The sequence below is a fragment of the Mauremys mutica genome, chromosome 1, assembly GCF_020497125.1.
Source record: "Mauremys mutica isolate MM-2020 ecotype Southern chromosome 1, ASM2049712v1, whole genome shotgun sequence".
Taxonomy (NCBI): Eukaryota; Metazoa; Chordata; order Testudines; family Geoemydidae; genus Mauremys; species Mauremys mutica.
The window spans coordinates 95,412,201-95,435,130 of NC_059072.1; the positions used below are offsets into that span (position 1 = coordinate 95,412,201).

The 22,930-nt window shown below is 52.1% G+C and overlaps 1 protein-coding gene and 1 long non-coding RNA gene across 3 annotated transcripts in view; both read left to right on the forward strand.

Moving 5' to 3' along the window:
- Nucleotides 1–17,862, forward strand: part of LOC123361980 — a 54,609-nt gene extending 36,747 nt beyond the window's left edge. For both annotated transcript variants that reach the window (XR_006576306.1, XR_006576305.1), the window contains exons 2-3: nt 1,711–1,759; nt 17,718–17,862. This is a non-coding gene — a long non-coding RNA (uncharacterized LOC123361980). The remainder of the gene's footprint in view (nt 1–1,710; nt 1,760–17,717) is intronic.
- Nucleotides 17,863–17,915: 53 nt separating this feature from the next.
- ELFN2 (extracellular leucine rich repeat and fibronectin type III domain containing 2) lies at nt 17,916–22,265 on the forward strand. Its single transcript, XM_045002205.1, has one exon. It carries the CDS (start codon nt 18,254–18,256, stop codon nt 20,657–20,659), a length of 2,406 nt encoding a protein of 801 aa, XP_044858140.1. The 5' UTR covers nt 17,916–18,253; the 3' UTR covers nt 20,660–22,265.
- Nucleotides 22,266–22,930: the final 665 nt, after the last annotated feature.

Consider the following 22,930-nt stretch of genomic DNA (forward strand, 5'->3'; position numbering starts at 1 on the left):
ATCTTCACTGTTGAAGTGATTAACGGTTTCACCACTGTTCCCTGCCTTTGCTGCACGAGAAGGGGCCATGCCCACAAGGATCAATGTTGAACATCAGTGGAATCGCCGTCCTAGCTGAGTTGGTTTCTAAGAAGGTTTGGCTGGCCAGCACCATTGGGAACCAACCTGTGTCAAAACCAGGCTTAAAACCTGTGTTCTTGCTTAACAAAAGTCATCATAGCGTCGGGGCCTTAGAGACATGCAGGGAAAGTCAGGACATAATTAGGCCAGGACTAAGACTCCCCTCCAGCTGAGCACAGAAAATCACATGCTGGGATACCTGCTGAGCTCAAAGAGGATCTGTCAGATACACTCTGTGCTGGAGTCAGGCAGAAAAGGGTCTCTCCAACTTTGCTAGCTGCCTGGGAATAATATATGCCTGTCTGCAATGGGAATACCAGGATTCACCTAGGCGGGGAAGAACATGAACTGGGCTGCTGTGGTCCCTGGAATGGACTCTGGGGGTAGCCCCTGGGAGGAGGGGAAGAACCTGAACTGAATTTATTGAATGCTTGCTCCAGATCTGGAGCCCCTTAACACCCAGGGGATGATCCTTCCTCTGTCACCAGCATGAGAATGTGCTGTAGTCCAAACACTGGTTACTTTTCCCAGCTGTGGCCGTCAGTCGTTTCATTAGGAGTCTCAGTGAGTCTTTGGCTGGATTTCCCCCGGGAATCCGATTTCAAGGCTCCCTAGTGCCTGCTAATGTGTAAATACAGTGTGCCTCAGCATGGCAATGTGATAGCAGGAGTGGTTTGGAGCTGTTAACTCTTCATCTGTCAGAGACCATCCCCAGTGAAAGCCCCTTCCATCTCTGCGTGACAATTGGTGCAAACTGGAAAGATGATTGGCACGAGTCTCCTGCTTCTAGGCTGAGTTAACAATGTGCTTCAGTGGACCCTGGGTCACCTCATACCCAAGTGAATGGGGAGGCAACAGAAGTGGCCTATGGAAAAAGGCACAGGGATCATTTGATGATCTAGTTTAGCAGTGTACAACAGCAGCTGTGTAAAAAGACAAACAAAAAAAAACTATTTCACAAGCATTAATTAATGCAAGCGAAGGGGGAAAACACAACTTTTTTAAGGTTTCACAGAGACTATAAACTGGCAGCACGGGGTAATACATGCAAATTAATGGCATAAATTTTGGGTTACTTTACTTCACAAATGTTAACAAGCTCATAAAAAATATTCTTTCCCAGTTTTCTGTCAATGCGTATTTAATTCTTTCCCTTTTTTTGTTGTTGAAAAGATTGTTTTCGGTATATCACTCTTAAATTAATTTGGACTCTTTTCTTTTCTTTCTAATTTCTAATGTGCCCATCATCATAATATCTAGGCATGGATGTTGTAATATCTAATCTCTCTCTCTCTCTCTCTCGCAGTCAGTGGGCCTTCAGACTGGTAATTCTATACACAACACTGCCAATTCCTAAACATACATTTTCCCCTACTACTGGTAGACTAGTGAGGCAAGGAGCAAATTAATGGGACAGCTGAACAGCCTGACTTGTTTACCAACGACTCAAATTGGTGTTTGATGTAACAGGGCATAGAGACAGAGATAAATATATGGGTAGATAGCTGGACTATCCCATGGATTCGCTTCCAAACAGCCGTCGCCATCCCTCATGCTGTAACCCCTCTTTCCACTTCTCTGTTTCCATAGAACTGGAGATAATGAGGGGATTCCAGCTCCTTGCTGAGACCGGGATACCGTGAGTACTTGCCCCATCTCTTAGGTGTCTCTGCCTCCTGAGTGCTTCCTCCTTTGCTTACAGTTAAAACCAAGGGCTTAGAAAACACTTTAGTGAGCCCTGCAGAAGCCACTCTTGCTGTCCTGCCTCTATCCAAGCCAGCAGGACCACCTGGATTGTCAATGTGAATTATAAATTTCAGACCTCAGGCCTATGCTGGTGGCTCGGCGGAGGGAAGTAGAATCTCATTTTGACCTGGAAAACCGAGCAGAGTTGATTGTGGAAATAGCAGGGAATGAATATGGAGCAGGGAGATGTATTTAATGGCAATTCATAGTTTTGGCCACAGTCCTGCTCTTTCACACCCCTGGAGACCTTGTCGCCAGTGCTCTGTTTCAGCACCATGGACAGCAGTGCCCTGACCTAACTTCCCTCTGTAAGGGAGCATCAGGTGTTTTTGGAACACCAGAAGGGAAAGGGTAAGAAGGGTGAAATGACAGGCTGGGGTGTCCAGTCAGCAGTAAACGGGAGACTATATTTTTAGAAGCAAGGAGAAGAAAGAGAAATAAGATGTTGGTGGGTGGATCACTCAAAGGCAAGAGAGAGCACCCAGGCAGGAAGAATCTGTTGTGTTTGGGAGATGTGGGTAGGATTAGTACGGATGCTTAGACAGAATAATTTGGGCCCTGGAATGGGACTATGCATGTGCTTCAGTGGTTTGCTGATTCAAGGCCCGAAAGTATAAGCAGAGGTAGAGGGAATGAGGACTGGACGATGAGCAAGGGGCATAGTAAGGAATGGATGTGGACCTTTTATGAGGGCTTTGTGGAGAGGAAAGATGGACGGTGACTGAGGGGATCTAGGTTAAATTCCCTGCTCCACCACAGACATCCTGTGGGGCTTTAGGTGAGTCATTTACTTTCTTTGTGCCTCAGCTCCCCTTCTGTAACGTGGGGATAACAATCCTTTATGAATATAAACAAATAACCCAAGTATGGAGGGACAAAATTAGAAAAGCCAAGGCACAAAATGAGACAAAACTAGCTAGAGACTTAAGGGTAACAAGAAAACATTCTACAAATACATAGGAAACGAGGAAGACCAAGGACAAGGTAGGCCTGTTATTCAATGACAGGGGAAAACAATAACAAAATGTGGAAATAGCAGAAGTGCTAAATGACCTTTTTCCTTTATATTTCACCAAAAAAGTTAGTAGTGAGTGGACATCTAACATAGTCAATTCCAGTGAAAATGAGGTAAGATCAGAGGGTTAAATAGGGAAAGTACAAGTTAAAAATTACGTAGACAAGTGAGATGTCTTGTAATCACCAGGGCCTGATGAATACTCAAGGAGCTGACTGAGGAGATATCTGAGCCATTAGCAATTATCTTCAAAGAGTCATGGAAGATGGGAGACATTCCAGAAGACTGGAAAAGGGCAAATATAGTGCCCACTTATAAAAAGGGGAATAAGGACAACTTGGAGAATTACAGACCAGTCAGCTTAACTTCTGTACCTGGAAAGACAATGGAGCAAATAATTAAGCAATCAATTTGCAGGCACCTAGAAAATAATAAGGTGCTAAGTAACAGTCAACATAGATTTGTCAACGACATATTGTGTCAAACCAACCTAATAGCTTTCTTTGACAGGGTTACAAGGCTTGTGGATAGGGAGGAAGTGGTAGATGTGGTATATCTTAACTTTAGTAAGGTTTTGATACTGTCTCGCATGACCGTCTCATAAACAAATTAGGGAAATTCAACCTAGATGGAGCTACTATAAGGTGGGAGCATAGCTGGTAGAAAAACTGTTCCCAGAGAGTAATCATCAGTGGTTCACACTCAAGCTGGAAGGGCATATCAAGTGGGGTCCCACAGGGATTGGTCCTGGGTCCGGTTCTGTTCAATATCTTCATCAATTATTTAGATAATGGCATAGAGAGCACACTTACAAAATTTGCAGATGATACCAAACTGGGAGGGGTTGCATATGCGTTGGAGGATAGGATTGAACTTCAAAATGATCTGGACAAACTGGAGAAATGGTCTGAAATAGGATGAAATTCAATAAGGACAAATGCAAAGTACTGCACTTAGGAAGGAACAATTAGTTGCACACATACAAAATGGGAAAAGACTGCCTAGGAAGGAGTACTGCGGAAAGGGATCTGGGGGTCATAGTGGATCCCAAGCTAAATATGATTCAACAGTGTAACACAGTTACAAAAAAAGCAAACATCATTCTGGGGTATATTAGCAGGAGTATTGTAAGCAAGACACAAGAAGTAATTCTGCTCTACTCCATGCTGATTAGGCCTCAACTGGAGTATTATGCCCAGTTCTGGGTGCCACATTTCAGGAAAGATGTGGACAAATTGGAGAAAGTTCGGAGAAGAGCAACAAAAATCATTAAAGGTCTAGAAAACATGGTCTATGAGGAAAGATTGGAAACACTGGGTTTGTTTAATCTGGAGAAGAGAAGACTGAGGGAGGACATAACAGTTTTCAAGTACATGAAATGTTGTTACAGGGAGGAGGGAGAAAAATTGTTCTCCTTAATCTCTGAGGATAGGACAAGAAGCAATGGTCTTAAATTGCAGCAAGAGAGGTTTAGGCTGGCCATTAGGAAAAACTTCCTGTCAGGGTGGTTAAGTACTGGAATAAATTGCCTAGGGAGTTTGTGGAATCTCCATCATTGGAGATTTTTAGACAAATACCTGTCAGGGGTGGTCTAGATAATATTTAGTCCTGCTTTGAGTGCAGGGGACTGGACTAGAAGACCTTTCGAGTCGTACACTTCTATGATTCTTTGATACCTTTGTTTGTCTTGTGTATTTGACTGTAGGCTCTTTGGGGGAAGGACTGTCTTTTACAATATTTGTACAGTGCCTCGTACAACGGGGCCATGATCTAAGCTGGGCATTACCATTACTACTACTACACCCAGTAAAGAATGGGAAAAGGTATAGAATAGAGAGTAAGGAGTTGAGAGAGGGCAGAACAGTGGAGGGTTTGAATTTGGGGACCCCTTCTATCTGAATCCCCCAACTTTTGGGTGACTTGCATAAATAGTTTTGTATTCGACCCCTATACCTAAAAAGGGATGCAAAAACATATACACCAATCTTATTATTTTATTTCATTATTGATTTATTTTACACTGATCATCTGTTTCTTGAATGGCTTTTGAAGGGAGTGTAGTGTAATGAGTAGACATACGTTATTGTAGGTAGGAAAATGAATAAGCATGTGTTTCTAAGCATAAAGAGAACTGTAATTGCCAACGGGGTATGAATCACTGGTTAGGAAAACACTATTATTGGATAAGTAAACAAGACTGTATGGAGCAGTGATACTCAGACCTTAGTGGTTCAAGAGCCAAATTAGTGATCAACATTACCCAGAAGAGTCATGGTAGTGTGAAGTCATTGTTTCACTTGCTGTATATATTATTCTCATACCAAAATGACTGACCAAGTATTCCACAATTGGTTAATAACATTTTAAAAGCATCCTGATTGGTTAATAACTTAGATTGGTGAATAATTAAATCACACAGTGTTTTGATATCATGTGCTGTAAGGAGCTGCATGAGACACGTTCAAAAGCCACTTGCAGCTCCCAAGCCTCAGTCTGAGTATTACTGGCACAGAGCATTGAACAAGGGGATATTATTTAAGAAGAGAAAGATTAATAAATAAAGGGAATATTTGGATTAGTAACACTGAATAAATGAGATGTTCAGTAAATGGAGTGAACATTCCTGGGGCTGAAGAGAAATAGGGAATGAAGGAAAAGGGTCTTTACTCAACTGAGAGGAAGACTATAGAGTGAAGATGAGGAGCATTATTGCAGAATTAGCATAAATGACTGAGATAGTGTATTGAATTACTCTGATTTTCCTAGAGTAATGGTGCAAATGTGAGAGTTGTTATTCAATTGAGTATGGGTGGAGTGAATGAATGAATGGTGGCTGTACTGATTAGGGGTGGAGTGAAGGAGTAACTTGAACTCTACTGAATAGGGGTGAAATAGAGTGGATGAATGAGTTGGGGGTATATTAGAATCATAGAATCTCAGGGTTGGAAGGGACCTCAAGAGGTCATCTAGTCCAACCCCCTGCTCAAGGCAGGACTACTCCCCATGCTCCAGTTCCCTAAATAGCTCCCTCAAGGATTGAGCTCACAACCCTGGGTTTAGCAGGCTAATGCTCAAACCACTGAGCTATCCCTCCCCCCTTGAGTAGGTATAGGGAGTAAAGGATGAGTGAGTTGGGTTCTGTTGAGTAGGGTTAGAGAAGACTGAATGAATGGATTCTGGCTATACTGAGCAGGAGTAAGAAGGACTGGAAGAAGGGCTGTATTGAATAGAGGTAGGGAGAAGTATGACTGTATTGGGGCTGTATTGAGTAGTGATGGGGTGGAGTGAACGAGTGAGTTGGGGTGTATTGAGTAGACGTAGGGAAGAGTGGATGAGTAAGTTGGGATGTACTCCGTAGGTGTAGGAATGCGTGAGTTGGGGCTGTACTGAGTTCAGATGGAGGGAGGGAGGGAGTTTGGGCTGCATGGAGCAGCGGTTATATGAGTGAGTGCGTTGGGGCTGTACTGAACAAGGCAGGGAAGTATAACCCCGTGCAGTCGCTCATTTTTTAAGAGGAAAGAGCCGTTGTTCCATTCAGTGATAAGTGTTGAGTCAGTCCTGCATGTGGTTTTAGTGAATGGTGTAGCTAGGTGGAGGATTGTGAATGGGTTCAAGGCAATTATAGAGTGAGTTGATGTAGTTCATAGAGAAACAGCTGTAGGTGGATAATGGTTGAAGCAGGTATTAAGTGGGAGAGCCATTCGCTTGGTGAGAGGAGCCGTAGGATTTTTTGGTGGAAGTACCCACTCTGAGAGGGATAGGGTGACTCAGTGCAACTGCTGATTCAGTGGGTGGGTGGCACAGCTGGGGTGGGGTAGGTACAGACTGATCAGTGAAGCAGTGTGATGTACCTAGGGGACAGTAGAACTGAGTTGCCAAAGCTATCCTGTCTGTATATATGGTGCAAATACAATTCCATTGGCTTCCTTTCCTGGGCTTTCCTATGTGCCGATCACCCTAGTAGATGAGTGGGCTGCCCGGGCTTTCTTATGTGCCTGTCATCCTAGTATCTGGCTGCCACTTATGCTTCTGTTTCTGCCATGTTTACATTCCTGTTTGCAACCCCAGTCTCCTCTGGAAGGGTGATAGTAGAAGAAAAAAAAAGACTGAAAGAAGCTGACAGAGGGCGAGAGTACCCAGAAAGCCCACTTAAGCCCAAAGAAATAACTCCGATGAGCAGGCAGAGTGAGAGGGAAGGAAAAACTGATGAGAGAGGGAAAGAGAGAGAGAAATAGAAATATTCTGGAGACTAAAAGAAATTACCATACGCCGGGATCCTGTTATTCAACCTAATTTTCAAAGGACTGCAGCTGTCGCGCTGAGATAATCTGTTAATTATAACAGTCATTGTGTTTTGGCAATGGAAGAAAAAACCCAGGCTCTAAAGCAAGTGGAGGTGGGGAGAGAGAGAGGCAAGGCTGTGTCAAAATGCATGTCAGGTGTTAGCTCTCTGGTGGGTGGGGGAGAGTCCTCCCAAGCAGTGCCTAGCTGCTGCTGCTGCCCAGGTGTTGAGGATGCAGAGAGGAGGGCTGCATCCCTTTGCTTGGAAGAGGGTGAGTTCAAAGCAAAGGTGCAGCCATAAGTGTAACCCACTGGCCAAGTGAGCACATGACCCCTTCTGTGGCAGAGCCACAGAGCGTAGGTGCTTGGCACTGCTCCTGACGAATCAGAGGTCTGTGCTTTGGAGCCAGAGATCGTAGATTCACTCTGATTTTGGGGGCAGAGCAAAATATGTGTATCTAGCAGCCGTGATGAGCAGGACATGTGCAGAGTTGTACCAAGTTTGGAAGCAATGCCTCTCTCCATGGGGGGCTGTGCCTGAGTTCAAGATGGATGGGCTATGCAGTTTGCATGCTGGTCTAGAAGGGAGTAGGTCTCTTGGAGGTTGGCCTCTCACAGGGAACAGCAAAGAAGTAACATGAGAGAGGAGTGGGAGTATCTAGGTCAGGGATTTGCTAGACCTCAGAGCATGAAGTGGGATATTGAGGGGAAACAGTGGAGGAACCTGGGCAAGATTCACATATTTGTATCCCACAGACAAGAGCTGTGCTGCAGAAGGAATTGTTTTCAGGGGATGCCGGATTGCAGATAGGCCTTCTCCAGCATGGAGCCACCCTACCACAGCCAGGGCTCCCTGGTCATTCCCTGCTGCAACTCCCCCTCCCCACACCTGCAGCCAGCGCTCCTGATCCATTCCCTAAAGCGGCCCCACCATGTCAGCCAGCTCTCCTGCCCTGTTCCACCCACAGCCAGCGCTCCCACCCTGTCCCCCACCCTGTCTCCCCACAGCCAGCGCTCTCACCCTGTCCCCCACAGTGACTCTCCCCACAGCCAGCGCTCCTGCCCCGTTCCCTCCAGTGGACCCCCCCCCCACAGCCAGCGCTCCCATCCCGTTCCGCACAGCAACCCCACCAAAGCCAGCGCTTCTGCCCCATTCCCTCCAGTGGATTCTGCACATCCAGCACTCCCACCCTGTCCCCCACAGTGACTCCCCCACAGCCAGCGCTCCTGCCCCGTTCCCTCCAGTGACTCCCCCACAGCCAGCCCTCCTGCCCCAATCCGCACAGCAACCCCGCCAAAGCCAGCGCTCCTGCCCCATTCCCTCCAGCGAATTCTGCACATCCAGCACTCCTGCCTTGTTCCCTCCAGCAACTCCCCCACCGTCAGCACTCCCACTCCATTGCCTACAGCGATCCGCCCACAGCCAGTGCTCCCGTCCCGTTCCTCACAGCAACGCCCCCCGACAATCAGCGCTCCCACCCCGTTCCCTCCAGCAATCCCCCACAGCGCTCTCATCTCATTCCTCACAGCAACCCCCACAGCCAGTGCCCCCGTCCTGTTCCCTACAGCGACTCCCCCCCCGCCCGCCAGCGCTCCAACCCTGTACCCTCCAGCCACTCCCCCCTCACAACCAGCACTCCTGCCCTGTTCCTTACAGCGACCCTCTGACAGCCAGGGTGCTCCCCGCTGTTCCTCACAGCGACTCTCCCCACACCCAGCGCTCCCGCCTCCTTCCGGCAAACCCTGCCTAGCCAGTGCTCCCGTCCTGTTCCCTCCAGCCACTCCCCCCTCACAGCCAGCGCTCCTGCCCCGTTCCCTCCAGTGACTCCACCCCAGAGCCAGTGCTCCCACCTTGTTCCCTCCAGCAACTCCCCCACAACCAGCGCTCCTGCTCTGTTCCTTCCAGTGACTCCATCCCACAGCCAGTCCTCCCGCCCTGTTCCTCGCAGCGACTTCCCCACAGCCAGCGCTCCTGCCTCATTCCCTCCAGCAACCCCCCCACAACCAGTGCTCCTGCACCGTTCCCTACAGTGACTCCTTTTGAAGCCAGCACTCTCTGCTTGCTTTTCCACATTTCCTCCTCCTGTGCAGTCCAGGGGAATCAGTGGAGGCGAGACATTGAAGCCCTCCCTCCCCTTGTCAGGCAGAGCGATGCAGAGAGCTCTATCGCTAATAACTGTTTACAGAACCTGTGATCTCTTGTTGCCCTGTCCCTCGCCTTCTTTTGCTCACCTTCCCCCTCCCTGCTGGAAGCTGCTGCGGGTTCTCCAGGTGGACTCGAGTTGATGCAAATTCCCCATAACCTTTAATAGTGCTATGAATATAAAAAGTGACTGGGTCACTTGGGAAAACGAAGGGTGCTCTCTCTGTCCTGCCGGGGAAGTGGCTTCTGCATGGAAGACAATTTCTCCAGCACTCAGGACTCCTAAATGAGATTTCCTCATTGAAAGCTCCCTCATCTGTGTGGTGCTTTTGCCCTGAGCTGCTCGAACTATCTCTCTGGAGCTTTCCCTTTCCTCCTGTCCTACAGATGAGGGATGTAATCGCTGCAAAGGGCTTATTTACATCATTGCTTTCCTTGCTGTGTGGTTTTACCTTTTCCTTGAAGATGTTAGGCTCAGCACAGATTTTCCTGTGCTCCTCACCACAGTGGATATGTGTTCTTTTGCCTCAGGCTAGGTGTGTGGAGAAGAGGGTGGCTCTGGGTTGTCAGCTAAGCTCAGCCCCTTCCATATTAGCACTGAGGAGGACTTGTGCTGAAAGCTTCCTTGGAGCAGTGCCAAGCTCTGCCCTTCAGCCATGCCAACTCCCTCACAGAAGTGCCCGTCAGTGCCAGCCGGAGTTCAGGCACCGTGAGCTTCCTCACAGCGGTGCCCCGTCAGTGCCAGCCAGGGTGCAGGCTCCGTGAGCTTCCTTACAGCAGTGTTCCTTTCAGTATCAACCAGAGCTTCAGAGGAGTTAGTTTTCCCACAGTGGTGCCATGCAGGACTCCCATAGTGTGAACTTCCTCACAGCAGTGCCTGCTGGGATTCAGGTGGTGAGATTTTCTTTGTCACAGTGCCCTGCCAATACCAGCTAGGAGTCCAACACCATGAGGCTGCCTCTCAGCTGTACCCTGTTAGAACCAGCCCACACTCCTGCACTGCGAGATTCCTGACCCAGTGTGTCCCTTCCAGGACCAGTGACGTGAGCGTCTATGTAGCAGTAGCCTAGCTTTGTGCTCCCAGACCTTTGCAATGGAAGCTTCTGCATAGCAGTGCCCTGTTGGCTGGGATACAGGTAGTGGGAACTTCCCCATTCAGTTCTAGCAGGGGCTCTGGCACTGTGAGCTGCCTTCTGCCCAGCAGTGCACAGCCAATATTCCAGCTTCCATGCAGCTGGGCCCGGTCGGTGCCAGCTGGGCCCTCTGCAATGTGTGCCTCCTTGGGGAAGCCCTGCATCACTGAGTGCTGGCACTCAGACAATGGGAGCTTCCTCAGCTTAGCGCCCAGCCAGTACCAGTGGGGACTCTAGCACTGTGAGCTTCCTCATAGCAGTGCCCTGTCAGTGCCAGCCAGGACTAGAGCCATGTGAGCTGCGGATATGACAGTGGGAGCTTTCCTGCAGCCCCAGTGCCCCTGGGGAGGGAGAGAACCAGCCGTCTATGGAACCAGCTGTATCTGTGCCAGCACAGAAGGGCAGGGGGTGGTCTGAAGCCACCCAGAAAGCAGAGCCCTGGTGGGGGTTAGGCGGCACATGTCATTGACTCAGGGTGGTTGGAACTCAAATAACAAGCCATGGGGCAAAAGCTGAACAAATCTTTGTGGGGCAGAGCAATATTGTGGGGCATAAGTGCCAGGTTCATACAGGGGAGAGTCCGCACAGGGATTAGGGGAGAGCAAAAGAGAGGGGAGGGAAACAAGTGTGGGAGTTGAAAGCAGAGCAGGCCCCATGCGCAGGGGAGATAGGCAGGCAGGTATGTGGAGGTGAGCAACCATCTGGACAGGGCGAGGAGAGGCAGGGAGGGAGGCGGCTCGGCCTGTCTCTGGATTTCCAGTCCCGCAGGGAGCAAGGAGTGTTCGGTGGGTTTTTAAAGCATAAATTTCTAATGTGGAGGCTCTTAGCGCCGTTTATGTGACGGTAGAATAAGCGCCGGCTTCCTAATGCGCTGGGCCCCGCGGGGAGGGGATGCGAACGGCATGTTAGCAACACAGGCCCCAACTCCCAGGATTTCCCTTAGTGACTCGTGCTTTCACTGACACGCGGAGCCCGTGCTTTGGCCCCCTGAATCTTCCGGGCACACTGAACCCACCCCATTCCCTGGTTCCTCCTGATACCACCTTGACTGGCAGCTCAATCCCCCAGCACTGCCCCATCTCACTGCCCCGATCCCCCCAACTCACTGACCTCTAAACCCCCCAATACTGCTGACTCCCTGACCCCCCAATCCCTCAGCTCCACCCTGACTCACTGCCCCCCGATCCCCCCAACTCACTGACCTCTAAACCCCCCAATACTGCTGACTCACTGACCCCCCAATCCCTCAGCTCCAACTCACTGACCTCTAAACCCCCCAATACTGCTGACTCCCTGACCCCCAATCCCTCAGCTCCACCCTGACTCACTGCCCCCCGATCCCCCATCTCACTGACCTCTAAACCCCCCAATACTGCTGACTCACTGACCCCCCAATCCCTCAGCTCCACCCTGACTCATTGCCTCCCGATCCCCCCATCTCACTGCCCTCTAAAACCCGATATTCCTGACTCACTGACCCCCCAATCCCTTGGCACTGCCCTGACTCACTGCCTCTGATGCCCCCAATTCACTGACCTCTAAAAACCCCAATACCCCTGAGACACTGACTCTCCCCCCTCCCCCCTGGGTCCCCTCATATTGCCCTGGCTCACTGAGCCCCACCCACACCTCTGATCCCCTCAGACTCACTGACCCCTCCAATCCCCCAAGGCTCACTGACACCCCCCACCAATTCCTCCATACCACCCTGGCTCACTAACCCCCAGTCCTCTGATCCCCTTTCACGGATCCACGGGATCAGTGCTACGCCCCCAGCTTTTGAACAGTCTGGTAGAGGAACCCCTTAGATGTGCCAGACCCCCCTAAGGGTCTCACTCTTTCTTCAGGGCAGCCCACGCAGTGTCAGAGCCTCCTGAGACTGACCCTCTGGGTCTTCAGCACCCCTGCTTCACCCTGTGAGCTCTGCTCATTGAGTCTGACTGACAGACTCCTGGTGGAGACTTGTGCACTTGTCAGGGACTCATGCACCTCAGCCAGCATTTGCAGTGACGCTAACACAGCGTTGTCAAAACAGTGGGGTTTATTAGTCAGCTAGAACGCAGCATAGGAAGTGCTTAGGTTAGCACAGTGCACTGAAGGTTAAAACAAAGTCCTCTCTGGTCAGCCCCGAGCAATTCACCAGCCAGGCTGTAGTGAGCTCTGTTTTCAGGCTCTGGGTCTCTCTCTGACTTCCTTAGTCAGTTCCCAGGTGAGTGAGCCCCCAGCTTCCTCCATAACTTACATCTCCCGCCTTTCCAGCCTTTGTTCTCAAGCTGCTCAGCTTCCCTGCTGAGAGGCGGGGAAATCTTCCTCTGGGTGGTTGGTTGCTAGGTGTCAGCAGCCCGGTGTTTGGGCTTTCCAGTGTCTTCTCGGGTTTTCCAGTGATATGGGTCAGCCTAGGCCAGTCCTTTTTCAGAATCATTCAGTCTGCTCAGCCAGCTCGGCAACACATACACACCCATGTCTGTTAGCTGCCCTGAGAGCAAACTTAATCCTTTCCCTCCACTCCCCACGGGGTAGCAATGCAAAGTATAGGGGAAACTGAGGCACACACAGGCTTCATAAAAATATTACCAAAAATTCCCACTTTGTCACAAAGGAAATTATCTGGGGGCCGCAACCCCCTGCTCTGGGAGGTGTCATCTTTTCCTGAGGTTCCCTCCACACCGGCCCCATGGGCCTGCCCTTCTTACCTGCATTTCCCTAGCACTCCCCTTCCCGCCACCCTAGTCTGCAGCTGCTTCCTCCACCCCCCCACACCCTCACCCACCCACCATGCATATCAATTTCTCCCTTGCTGGGGCTTTGGAGAAACAAGAGGGAGGATCGTGGCCAAGTGTGGTGTCAGCACCTTCCTGGCCAATACTGAGGACACTGCTGTTTCCTGGGATTGTTGGACTCATCTGCTGGCTGATTTATAGCAGGGCTTGGCTGCAGGACAGCATGGGCTGCCTCCCCTCCCCTGAGTGGTGGATGCCTTGGCTGTGATGACAGAGGCAGGAACGGGCAGAGGAAGGAGAGGCATCGTGGGGTGCTCACCTGGAGGACAGTCCAGGGGGTCACTCCAGGGGGAGAGAGGGGGCTGGTGAAACTTGCTGCAAGAATGTGAGGACCGGCCAGTTTATTGGCTAGGAACTCTGCGTATGGGTGAGCCAGGAGCCAAGGCACAGAGATAGGAGAGCTGGGGTTGGGGAAACCTCTCCCACCCTGTGCCCTTTACCCTTGGAAGTGTGACGCTGCTGTCCCTTTGCATGGGAGGGGGACTGCATATGGATCCAGCATGCGTATAGGCCAAGCATAGGGGAAGCAACAGCTACAGCCATAGGGGACTAGTGTGCCGTGGTGCCCACCAGCTCTTACAGGCAAACTCCTCCTCGTCCCCGCTCCCCTGCACCAGGCACCAGCCAGATCTGACTTGCACAGGAAGGGGCTCCTCTGCACAACTCACGTTGGCGAGCCAGGCCTGCCTCTGCGAGAGAGGAACCTTGGGCCTGTCCTGAGTGCTGCCTCCCCTTCAGCTGTGAAGGTGCCACCCTGCACCAGCGCTCGGGTGGCTCCGCACCCCAGAGCTGGCCCGGTGACTCGAGCCTGGGAGCTTGCGGCAGTTCCTGCTTTGCCGGCGGTTCCAGCCAACATAGTGAAATGGGCCGAAGGCAGTAGCAGCACGCCGGGGCTAAACAGAGTCTGGGCACTGCGTCCATGGTGAAGAGGGGTTGGCATTGAGGGACAACTAGCTGAGAGGAGGTTGCCAAGCCAAACAGTAGCAAAGGTGAAATAACTTGTGTGTGTGAGGTTCTTCCCCTCCCCGCAAGGGGCTGCTCCCACAATCCACTTGAGGGTGTGTTGGGAGTATTGCTCTCAGGGCTCTCTCTGGAAACAATACGTTTGTCTATCTGCTTCTCCTGTTCCCTTGTGTTTGTGGAGCTGGCTGGCTGGCGAAAGAGCACCTGCGAGCAGGGAACCCAGAGGGAGAGGGAGGGCCAAAGAGAATAGCGTAAGGGTGCGGGACAGCAAAAACCACTCAGCCCGACCTAGGTAGGGAGATACCCTAGAAAAGGGCAAGAGAAAGCCAGCTCCAATGGGAGCGGAGGAAGTGCACTAGGAAGCGACAGGAGCAAATCAACAGTGACCTGGCTGGGGCCAGCTGAGCCTCCTTCCCTCGACCCACCAGGGGATGCTGAGCCAGGGTATTATTTATCGTTACATTAAGACTTGAAGATAGGAGGAGCCAGACCTTGGAAACCAGCACCACTTGCTACAGCACAGTCCCTGGCCAAAGCAAAAGTCCTGTCACCACCCTACAAGGAGAGCTCCCACCACCCCCTGTGCTTCAGCCGGGGGCTGTTGCGTGGTCACAGGTGGTACAAGGGTGGAGGCCTCAGCCAGTCAGCGGTGGGGAAGGGGTCTTTTCCTCCGTCTTGTTGGTTGGATCTCACTCGTCCTTTGCCCTTCCCCCACTCCTTCCTCCCTCCCCCCCTTTGGCTCTTGGCTTTCCTTTCTGGGTTATTGAATATGCAAGTGTCTCTCTCTCTGACACCATCTCTGATCCCTTAATCCAGCTGCCCTGGTAATTCTGCAGCCCCAGATCAGCTCAGATCTCTCCACAGACGTAAGCCTCCTTCTTCAAGGGTTTGCTTTTCTTCCCTGCTCACCCCCACCCCACCCCACCCCACCCCACCCCACCCGGCCACTTCTTCATTCTATTTATGCCCTTCGGATCTCTGCATTGGAAATTGGTTGGGGTTTAGCAGCAAAGGGTTTAGCAATATCTTTAGTGACTGTCTCTGGAAAAAAAAAGAAGAATGAAGAGAGAATCCTTAATCTTAAATAACTAAGATGCATTTTTTTCCCTTATTTCTTACAGCTCCCCCCACCTGTGCCCCAGTTGGAGAATGGGAATGTCTCCTTAGCCCTCAGTAGAGGGCACTCAGCTAAGGCTGGGGATGCACTGATAGCATAGTGGGAGAGGGGGTCAGTGTGAGAATGGGAATGTGTCAGCAGGGGGGTGCTCCTGCATGGAACGGAGAAGTGTAGATCTGGCCAGAGAAGGGAGACAGCAGATGGCTCCTTGGCACCAGCAGGGGATCTCTCACACAAGTGGGGTGTGTTGGCAGCCCCTGGGAAGAGAGGACTCCAGGATGGAGCAGAGAGGATGTTGGCTTGGTGTCAGTAGGGGGTGCTATTCTCCAGGTCAGGATGAGTCTCCGAGCCTGAGGAGGGGGCGACGACAAGATAGCAATGTTTCCCTGCTACCGGCAGGGGGTGCTGTCCCATGCTGGGGTAAAGCAGCTAATGATTCTTTCCCCTCATCCTGGTGAAGCTGGTTGGATTCTTTAACCAGCCTGGGCAGGAAATAGTTTGGTCTCCCTTCCTGGCAGTAGGCACCACGAGAGCACAAATAGATAAAATTAATAATACAGCATGTGCTGCCCACGTCACATGGATGCAGCTCTGTATACCTGTCCCATGTCAAGTACTGGAGCCAACCGTTACTGGAGGGCTCTGCCTGACAACCCCCATCCGCCCTGTGCCAACACACCCCTCTGCTCCGGCGTGGGTCTCCGGCGCTCACAATCCCCTTTCCCCTGGTTACAGACATCCCTCTCTGAGCCCTGCTTGCGAAGGCCGCGTTGTCCCCAACCCTCGCCTGCACTGAGACGAGGGAATTATTTTCGGAACGAGAGCAGTTATCCAAACAATGAATTATTTATCATTTTGCATCAAGGAAAAAAAACCCCATTTAGTTGGGATTCTTATTTATTTATCGTCGGCGTGCGCACGTTTGTGTATGGTGCGATTTCTGTTCTCTACACCCGCAGCTGAAACTCCTTGGGGCTGGGTTGGCTTGGGTTGTGTTTTCTTTATGCTCTGGAGTTTTAAGCGGATCATAACACAGCCGTGTCCCTCCCTCTGTTCCATCCCACCTTCTCCCCCCACCCCGCAACCAGGCTGTGATTCCATTACGTAACGAAACCCAAGTACCCTTCTGGCTATCACTGATACAAGATTATGTTGCAAGGGATCCTTTTGCCAAGGCTTATCAGCGTAGCAGGCTGTGACGGAGCGATTCTGGCGGGACCCAACTGAGAGTGCCAAATCAGGACCAATTGCTTAAACTGGGCAGTCACAGCCCTAGGCTGGGGTTTTTCCACCTCTAAGGCCAACCAAACCAGCCAGACAAAAAGGACTTTGGTCTCACCCCACTGGCTAACCACAAGTCACACAAGCAATTTCCTTAGACACTCCAGTCTCCCAGCATCACCACCAGTGCACTCGTCCTGGGGATGAATGGTTATGAAAACCAACACCCCAATAAAAGAAAAAGGTTCTCTCGATCCCAAAGGACCAAGCCCCAGACCCAGGTCAATACACACATCAGATCTTACCCACAAATCACGCTGTTGCCAATCCTTTAGAATCTAAAATCTAAAGGTTTATTTACAAAGGGAAAAAGGTAGAGATGAGAGGTAGAATTGGTTAAATGGAATCAATTACATACAGTAATGGCAAAGTTCTTAGTTTAGGCTTGCAGCAGAGATGGAGTAAACTGCAGGTTCAAATTGAGTCTCTGGAACATCCCCCGCTGGGATGGGTCATTCAGTCCCTGGTGTAGAGCTTCAGTTTGTAGCAAAAATCCCTCCAGAGGTCAGAAGCAGGATTGAAGACCAGATGGAGATGAAGCATCAGCCTTATATAGACTTTTCCAGGTGTAAGAATCTCTTTGTCTTCACTGTGGAAATTTACAGCAAAATGGAGCCTGGAGTCACATGGGCCAGTCCCTGCATACTTTGCTGAGTCACAAGGCGTGTCTGCCTTCTCTCCATGGGTCCATTGTGTAGCTGACGGTCCTTAATGGGCCATCAAACAGGCTAGGCAGAGCTAACACCAGCTTGTCTGGGAGGCTTCCCCCAGAAGCACAGCACAAACTTGAAATACAGACAGCATAGAGCCAACATTCATAACTTCAACTAAAAATGATACAGACATATAGACAGCATAATTATAATCAGCAACCCAGAACCTGGTCTTAGACACCTTATATGACCCCCTTTACTTAGGATTTGGTGCCACTACAGGACCTTGGTTGCAACCCATGTTCTATATGGTCCCCATTTATATCAATAACGTCACACAGGCAATACCGCCTCCCCCCACCCACAACGCTCTCTTTCTGCTCCTCCCCATCCCCAAGAAACTAACAACCCTAGCTGTCTATTTCCGTATTTCAAAGCCCCCCTGATTGATGCCTCCTCTTGTCTCTCGTGTGTTTCCTTTCCAGATTCCGGTGACAGATGGATCTCTCGCTCGCTCGCTCTCTAGCTCTCTATATTTTTGTTTTCAAGATGTTTGAACTGAAGTTCTGAAGCATCTCGGAGGGGACCCAGGAGAGGGGGAGGAGGAGCACCCTCCGGAGCCCAGCGACAGAAGAGGCAGCTCCTCCGTGACACCTCGTGGTCGTGGGGGAAGGCGGGGAGGGTGTGTGTGGGGGGGTGTCGTTCCTGAGCCTCCAAGAAGATCAGTTGTTTAATTTTTGTTTTGTTTTAAAAAGAAGCACAGATTTCCACTCCCCCCCCCTTTTTTCCCGGATTGGGAGCGGCAGGAAGGAGTGGATTTTGCCCCCTGCTGTTCTACACCCCGGGGTTGGCGTGGAGGGAAAGAAAAATGTTGGTGACGGCACCGGATAGAACTGAGGTGACTGTGCCCTCCTGCCGCTAACCAGCAAGGGAGCGTCGCCTCTCGTCCCCTCCCTTTGCTCTTCAGAGGCTTGTTTTCTTTTTTGCCTGCGGGGGGAGGGGGGAGGCGCCGCATCCGAACATGCTGCGCCTGGGCTTGTGGGCGGCCGCCCTGCTCTGTGTGTTGTCCCCTGGCACGGTGCGTGGCGACTGCTGGCTGATCGAGGGGGATAAGGGTTACGTGTGGCTGGCCATCTGCAGCCAGAACCAGCCTCCCTACGAGACCATCCCCCAGCACATCAACAGCACAGTGCATGACCTGCGACTGAATGAGAACAAGCTCAAGGTGGTGCTGTACTCCTCCCTCAACCGCTTCAGCAACCTCACAGACCTGAACCTGACCAAGAATGAGATCTCCTACATTGAGGACGGGGCCTTCATGGGCCAGGCCAACTTGCAGGTCCTGCAGCTGGGCTACAACAAGCTCACCAACCTGACAGAGGGCATGCTGCGCGGCATGGCCAGGCTGCAGTTCCTCTTCGTGCAGCACAACCTGATTGAGGTGGTCACACCCACCGCCTTCTCCGAGTGCCCCAGCCTGATCAGCATCGACCTGTCCTCCAACCGGCTCAGCAGGCTGGAGGGGAACACCTTCACCAGCCTGAGCAACCTGATGGTGTGCGAGCTAGCTGGCAACCCCTTCAACTGTGACTGCAGCCTCTACAGCTTCCTTACCTGGCTGGTGGTCTTCAACAACGTCACCAAGAACTACGACCGGCTGCAGTGTGAGACCCCCCGGGAGTTCGCCGGCTACCCTCTCCTGATGCCTCGACCCCACCACAACCGCAATGCCATCACCATCTTCCAGTCCATGTGCCGGGGAGGCACCATCCCATCCCTCTCAAGGATCAACCCCACCCCCTACACGCCTGACTCCCAGAGAGACCTGGATGAGAACTCGGGGTTCAACCCCGGGGACTTCCTATCCGTCGAGCCCCCGGCCTCCTCCACCACCGACTCCTCATTCAACCCCAGCATCAAGCTGCACCATGTGACCATCACCTCAGCCACCTTGGTGGTGACGATCCCTTCGCCCTTCAGCAAGATGTACGTGCTGGTCCAGTACAACAACAGCTACGTCTCTGATGTCACGACCCTGAAGAACAAGAAGGAGTATGTCACCCTTAGCAAGCTGAAGGCCCACACGGACTACACCTTCTGTGTGGCCTCCATCCGCAACTCCAAGCGCTACAACCACACCTGCCTGTCCTTTGCCACTAGGAGCAAGGGGAGGGAGGACCCAGTGCCCAATACCTCCACCACCACTCACTACATTATGACCATCCTGGGCTGCCTCTTTGGGATGGTCATCGTCCTGGGGGTGGTGTACTACTGTCTGAGGAAGCGAAGAATGCAGGAAGAGAAGCAGAAGTCCCTCAATGTTAAGAAGACCATCCTGGAGATGCGCTACGGCTCGGATATAGACACCAGCTCCATTGTCCATTCTTCGCAGAAGCTGGGCGAGCCGCCCGTCATCCCTGTCTCGCGGATGTCCTCCATCCCTTCCATGATCGGGGAGAAGCTGCCCCCGTCCAAGTCAATGGAGGCTGGGATGGAGACCCCCAAAGTTACTACCAAGGGCAACTACATTGAGGTGCGGACGGGTGGCGGGGATGCCCTGGAGAGAGCCCAGCGGGACGACGATCTGCGTGAGCTTGACAACGGCCAAGGCTCAGCAGCTGAGATCTCCACCATTGCCAAGGAGGTAGACAAGGTCAACCAGATCATCAACAACTGCATTGATGCCCTCAAGTTGGATACAGCCTCCTTCCTGGGAGGAGGGAGCGGCGTCGACTCGGACATGGCATTTGAGTGCCAGTCCATCCCCGCTGGCTCCTCGGGTGGTCTGGAGCGGCCTGGCTTCCTGTCACCACCCTACAAGGAGAGCTCCCACCACCCCCTACAGCGCCAGCTGAGCGCGGATGCGGCTGTGGCCAGGAAGACCTGCAGCGTCTCATCCAGCGGCTCCATCAAGAGTGCCAAGGTCTTCAGCCTTGACGTGCCAGACCACCCGCCAATGAGCAAGTCGGATTCCAAGTACATCGAGAAAGGCAGCCCACTCAACAGCCCCCTGGATCGTCTTCCCCTGGTGTCCCCGGGCGCCATCCACCACCTGGAGGTCAAACCTTCCTACCATTGCAGCGAGCACCGACATTCCTTCCCGGCCCTGTATTACGAGGAGAGCGCCGACACCCTGAGCCAGCGGGTGTCATTCCTTAAGCCGCTCTCCCGCTCCAAGCGGGACTCCACATACTCCCAGCTCTCCCCCAGACACTACTTCTCGGGCTACTCCTCCAGCCCCGAGTACTCATCTGAGAGCACTCACAAGATCTGGGAGCGCTTCCGGCCTTACAAGAAGCACCACCGGGAGGAGGTTTACATGGCGGCTGGCCACGCCCTGCGGAAGAAAGTCCAGTTTGCCAAGGACGAGGATCTGCACGACATCCTGGATTACTGGAAAGGCGTCTCCGCTCAGCAGAAGTTGTGACTCTCTCTTTAAAAGGAAAGAAAAAAACCCAACAACCACCAACAAAAGAACCACTTGACTGTGAACAAAAACCGAATAGGCCCCTCCCCCATGACAAAAACGAACCAAGAACCATTTCTTACAAAGTTTACAAAAAAAAAAAAAAAGAAAGAAAGAAAGCAAACAAAAAACAAACTCCCGCAATGAATTGTCTCTCCTGCGTTATGGGGACCACTGTTCCTCCTGCAGCTGGTTGGGAGGAGCCGCTTGCTTTGACACTGTGGTAATGACGCTGATGGGCTAACGGGAGGGAAGGACGAAGAGAGGGTTAGGCATGGGCGGGGGGCAGAGAAGGATGCTAACCAGGCCTAGACTAAACCACTAACCATCGCTTTTATGTTCCTGTTGTTATTTTGTTCCAGATTGTGGGGGGTTTTAAGGATGAGGGTGGGGCTTCTGCTTACTCCCTTGGGAGGCGGCCCCCACCAAAAGAAAATGGGGGATGTCACCAAACAAAGAGCCCCTCCCTGACATTTTAAGGGTTTTGGGTCTTCAAGGCTTCCTCCCACCTCCCCAAGACTTGTGGGGTTTGTACAGACTCTAGCATGTAACTGGAGGCTCTCCCTCCTTTTCCTCCACCTCGGACTCCATTAGGGTTCCCTGAGCTTGGGGGGTTGGGTCCCCTGGCTCATGGCCACATCAGCTTCCCTCGTTCACTGAGGAAGGGCACAAAGCACAGGGTTCTCCCTGCTTCCAGTGCATTTCAGAAGAGAGGTTACCGGCTTTCTAAGGCCCTGGGGAGCCCTCACCCCCAGCCCCAGCCGAACAGTCCAGTTGTCTTCCAGGAAATGCTGGGGAGCATGTTCTCTGGCATGGCAAAGTGGGGTTTGCTAATGGCAGGGTGATGGGGGAGCGGGGAAGAAGACGGGACTTCCCAACTGCGCTGAGATCTGAAGGGTTCCCCCTCTCACCCCACCCCTGCCCCGCCCCGCCCCAGAGCTGGGGAGGGGCACGCATCTCCCACCTCCTTCATTTGTGCTGCAGGTTCTGCACCCCACCTTGTGCTTTGGAGGTGGGGGATCAGACCCTTGAGGAGGGCCTAGGGCAGTGGTCTCCAAACTTTTTTGATCGCGCACCCCTATCAGTAAAAATATTTTGAGCATGCACCCCCTGCTGCACCACAGGGCCAGCTCTACTATTTTTGCCACCTCGACCAAAAAAAACCAAAAAACCGCTCGGCCTCTCACCCAAACTGCCGAAGCAGAAAAAAAAAAGGTGCTCAGACTCCCGCCCAAACTGCCGAAGCGGCGCTCTCCAGGGGCGCTCCTCCTGCCGCGCACCCCGAAGGATCCTCTTGCGCACCCCACTTTGGAGACCACTGGCCTAGGGGAGCAATAACAATCACAAGATGCTCCTATGCCTCCTCCCACCCATCTAGACCAGAGCAGGGCCCCCTCTCCCTGGGGGCTGGGGGGTAGAATGAGTGTATGTGACCAGGGGCAGCTCTCTGTTGCCCACTACACTGGATGTGTAAAAAGGCTGGATCTAGAGAGGACAGTGTGTGGGACCTGGATTCGACACACATGGGGCACATGTGCCTCCTACGGATAGGCGAGAGCTTGGAGAAGAGGGGTAAAATATGGGAGGGAGGGAGAGAGAGTGGGGAATGGCCAGGGGAAAGGGGGTACAGCCCAGGAGATTGGTTCCAGGGCAAGGGAGGAGGGTGCAGCCTTGGGGGATGATTTCCTGGGCCCTCCCTTTGTGGGCTCTGCATGGAGGTGGTATTGGGATGGGAGAGTTATCAGCTCCTGGGCTGAGCTCTCTCACTGCCCTCTGCAAAACTCCAACAGGCCTCCTCCTCCTCTGTATTGGGCTGGTCCTCTGTGCCACTCGCCAGGGTGCCTGCCCATCAGAGGGAATCCTCAGTGTGCCTGCAAACCCCACATGCCCAGCCCGCTCCAATCCCAGCAATGCTCCCTGGCGTTTGGGCCCTAGCTCCCTGCCAACTGGGGAGAGGCGGGGGTGGGTGGGGCTACTGCCCACTGCCCTCCCTTCCCCCTCTGAACAAACCAACAAAGCACAATCTTTGGCAACCACCAAATCCCCGGCCGTGTCCTTTGTGGGGGAGCCTGCTTGCGGGGAGGGGGTTGTTTCAAGTGCAACTGGCTGCCCCCTCCCCAACCTTTGACAATCTTTCCCCTTTTTCAGATGGGAGCAAGGCAGAGGCCAAAGTCTCCCCTTCCTCCCGTCCAACACTGTCTGAGCTTGTCTCTCCAGGGGGAGGCCGCATTG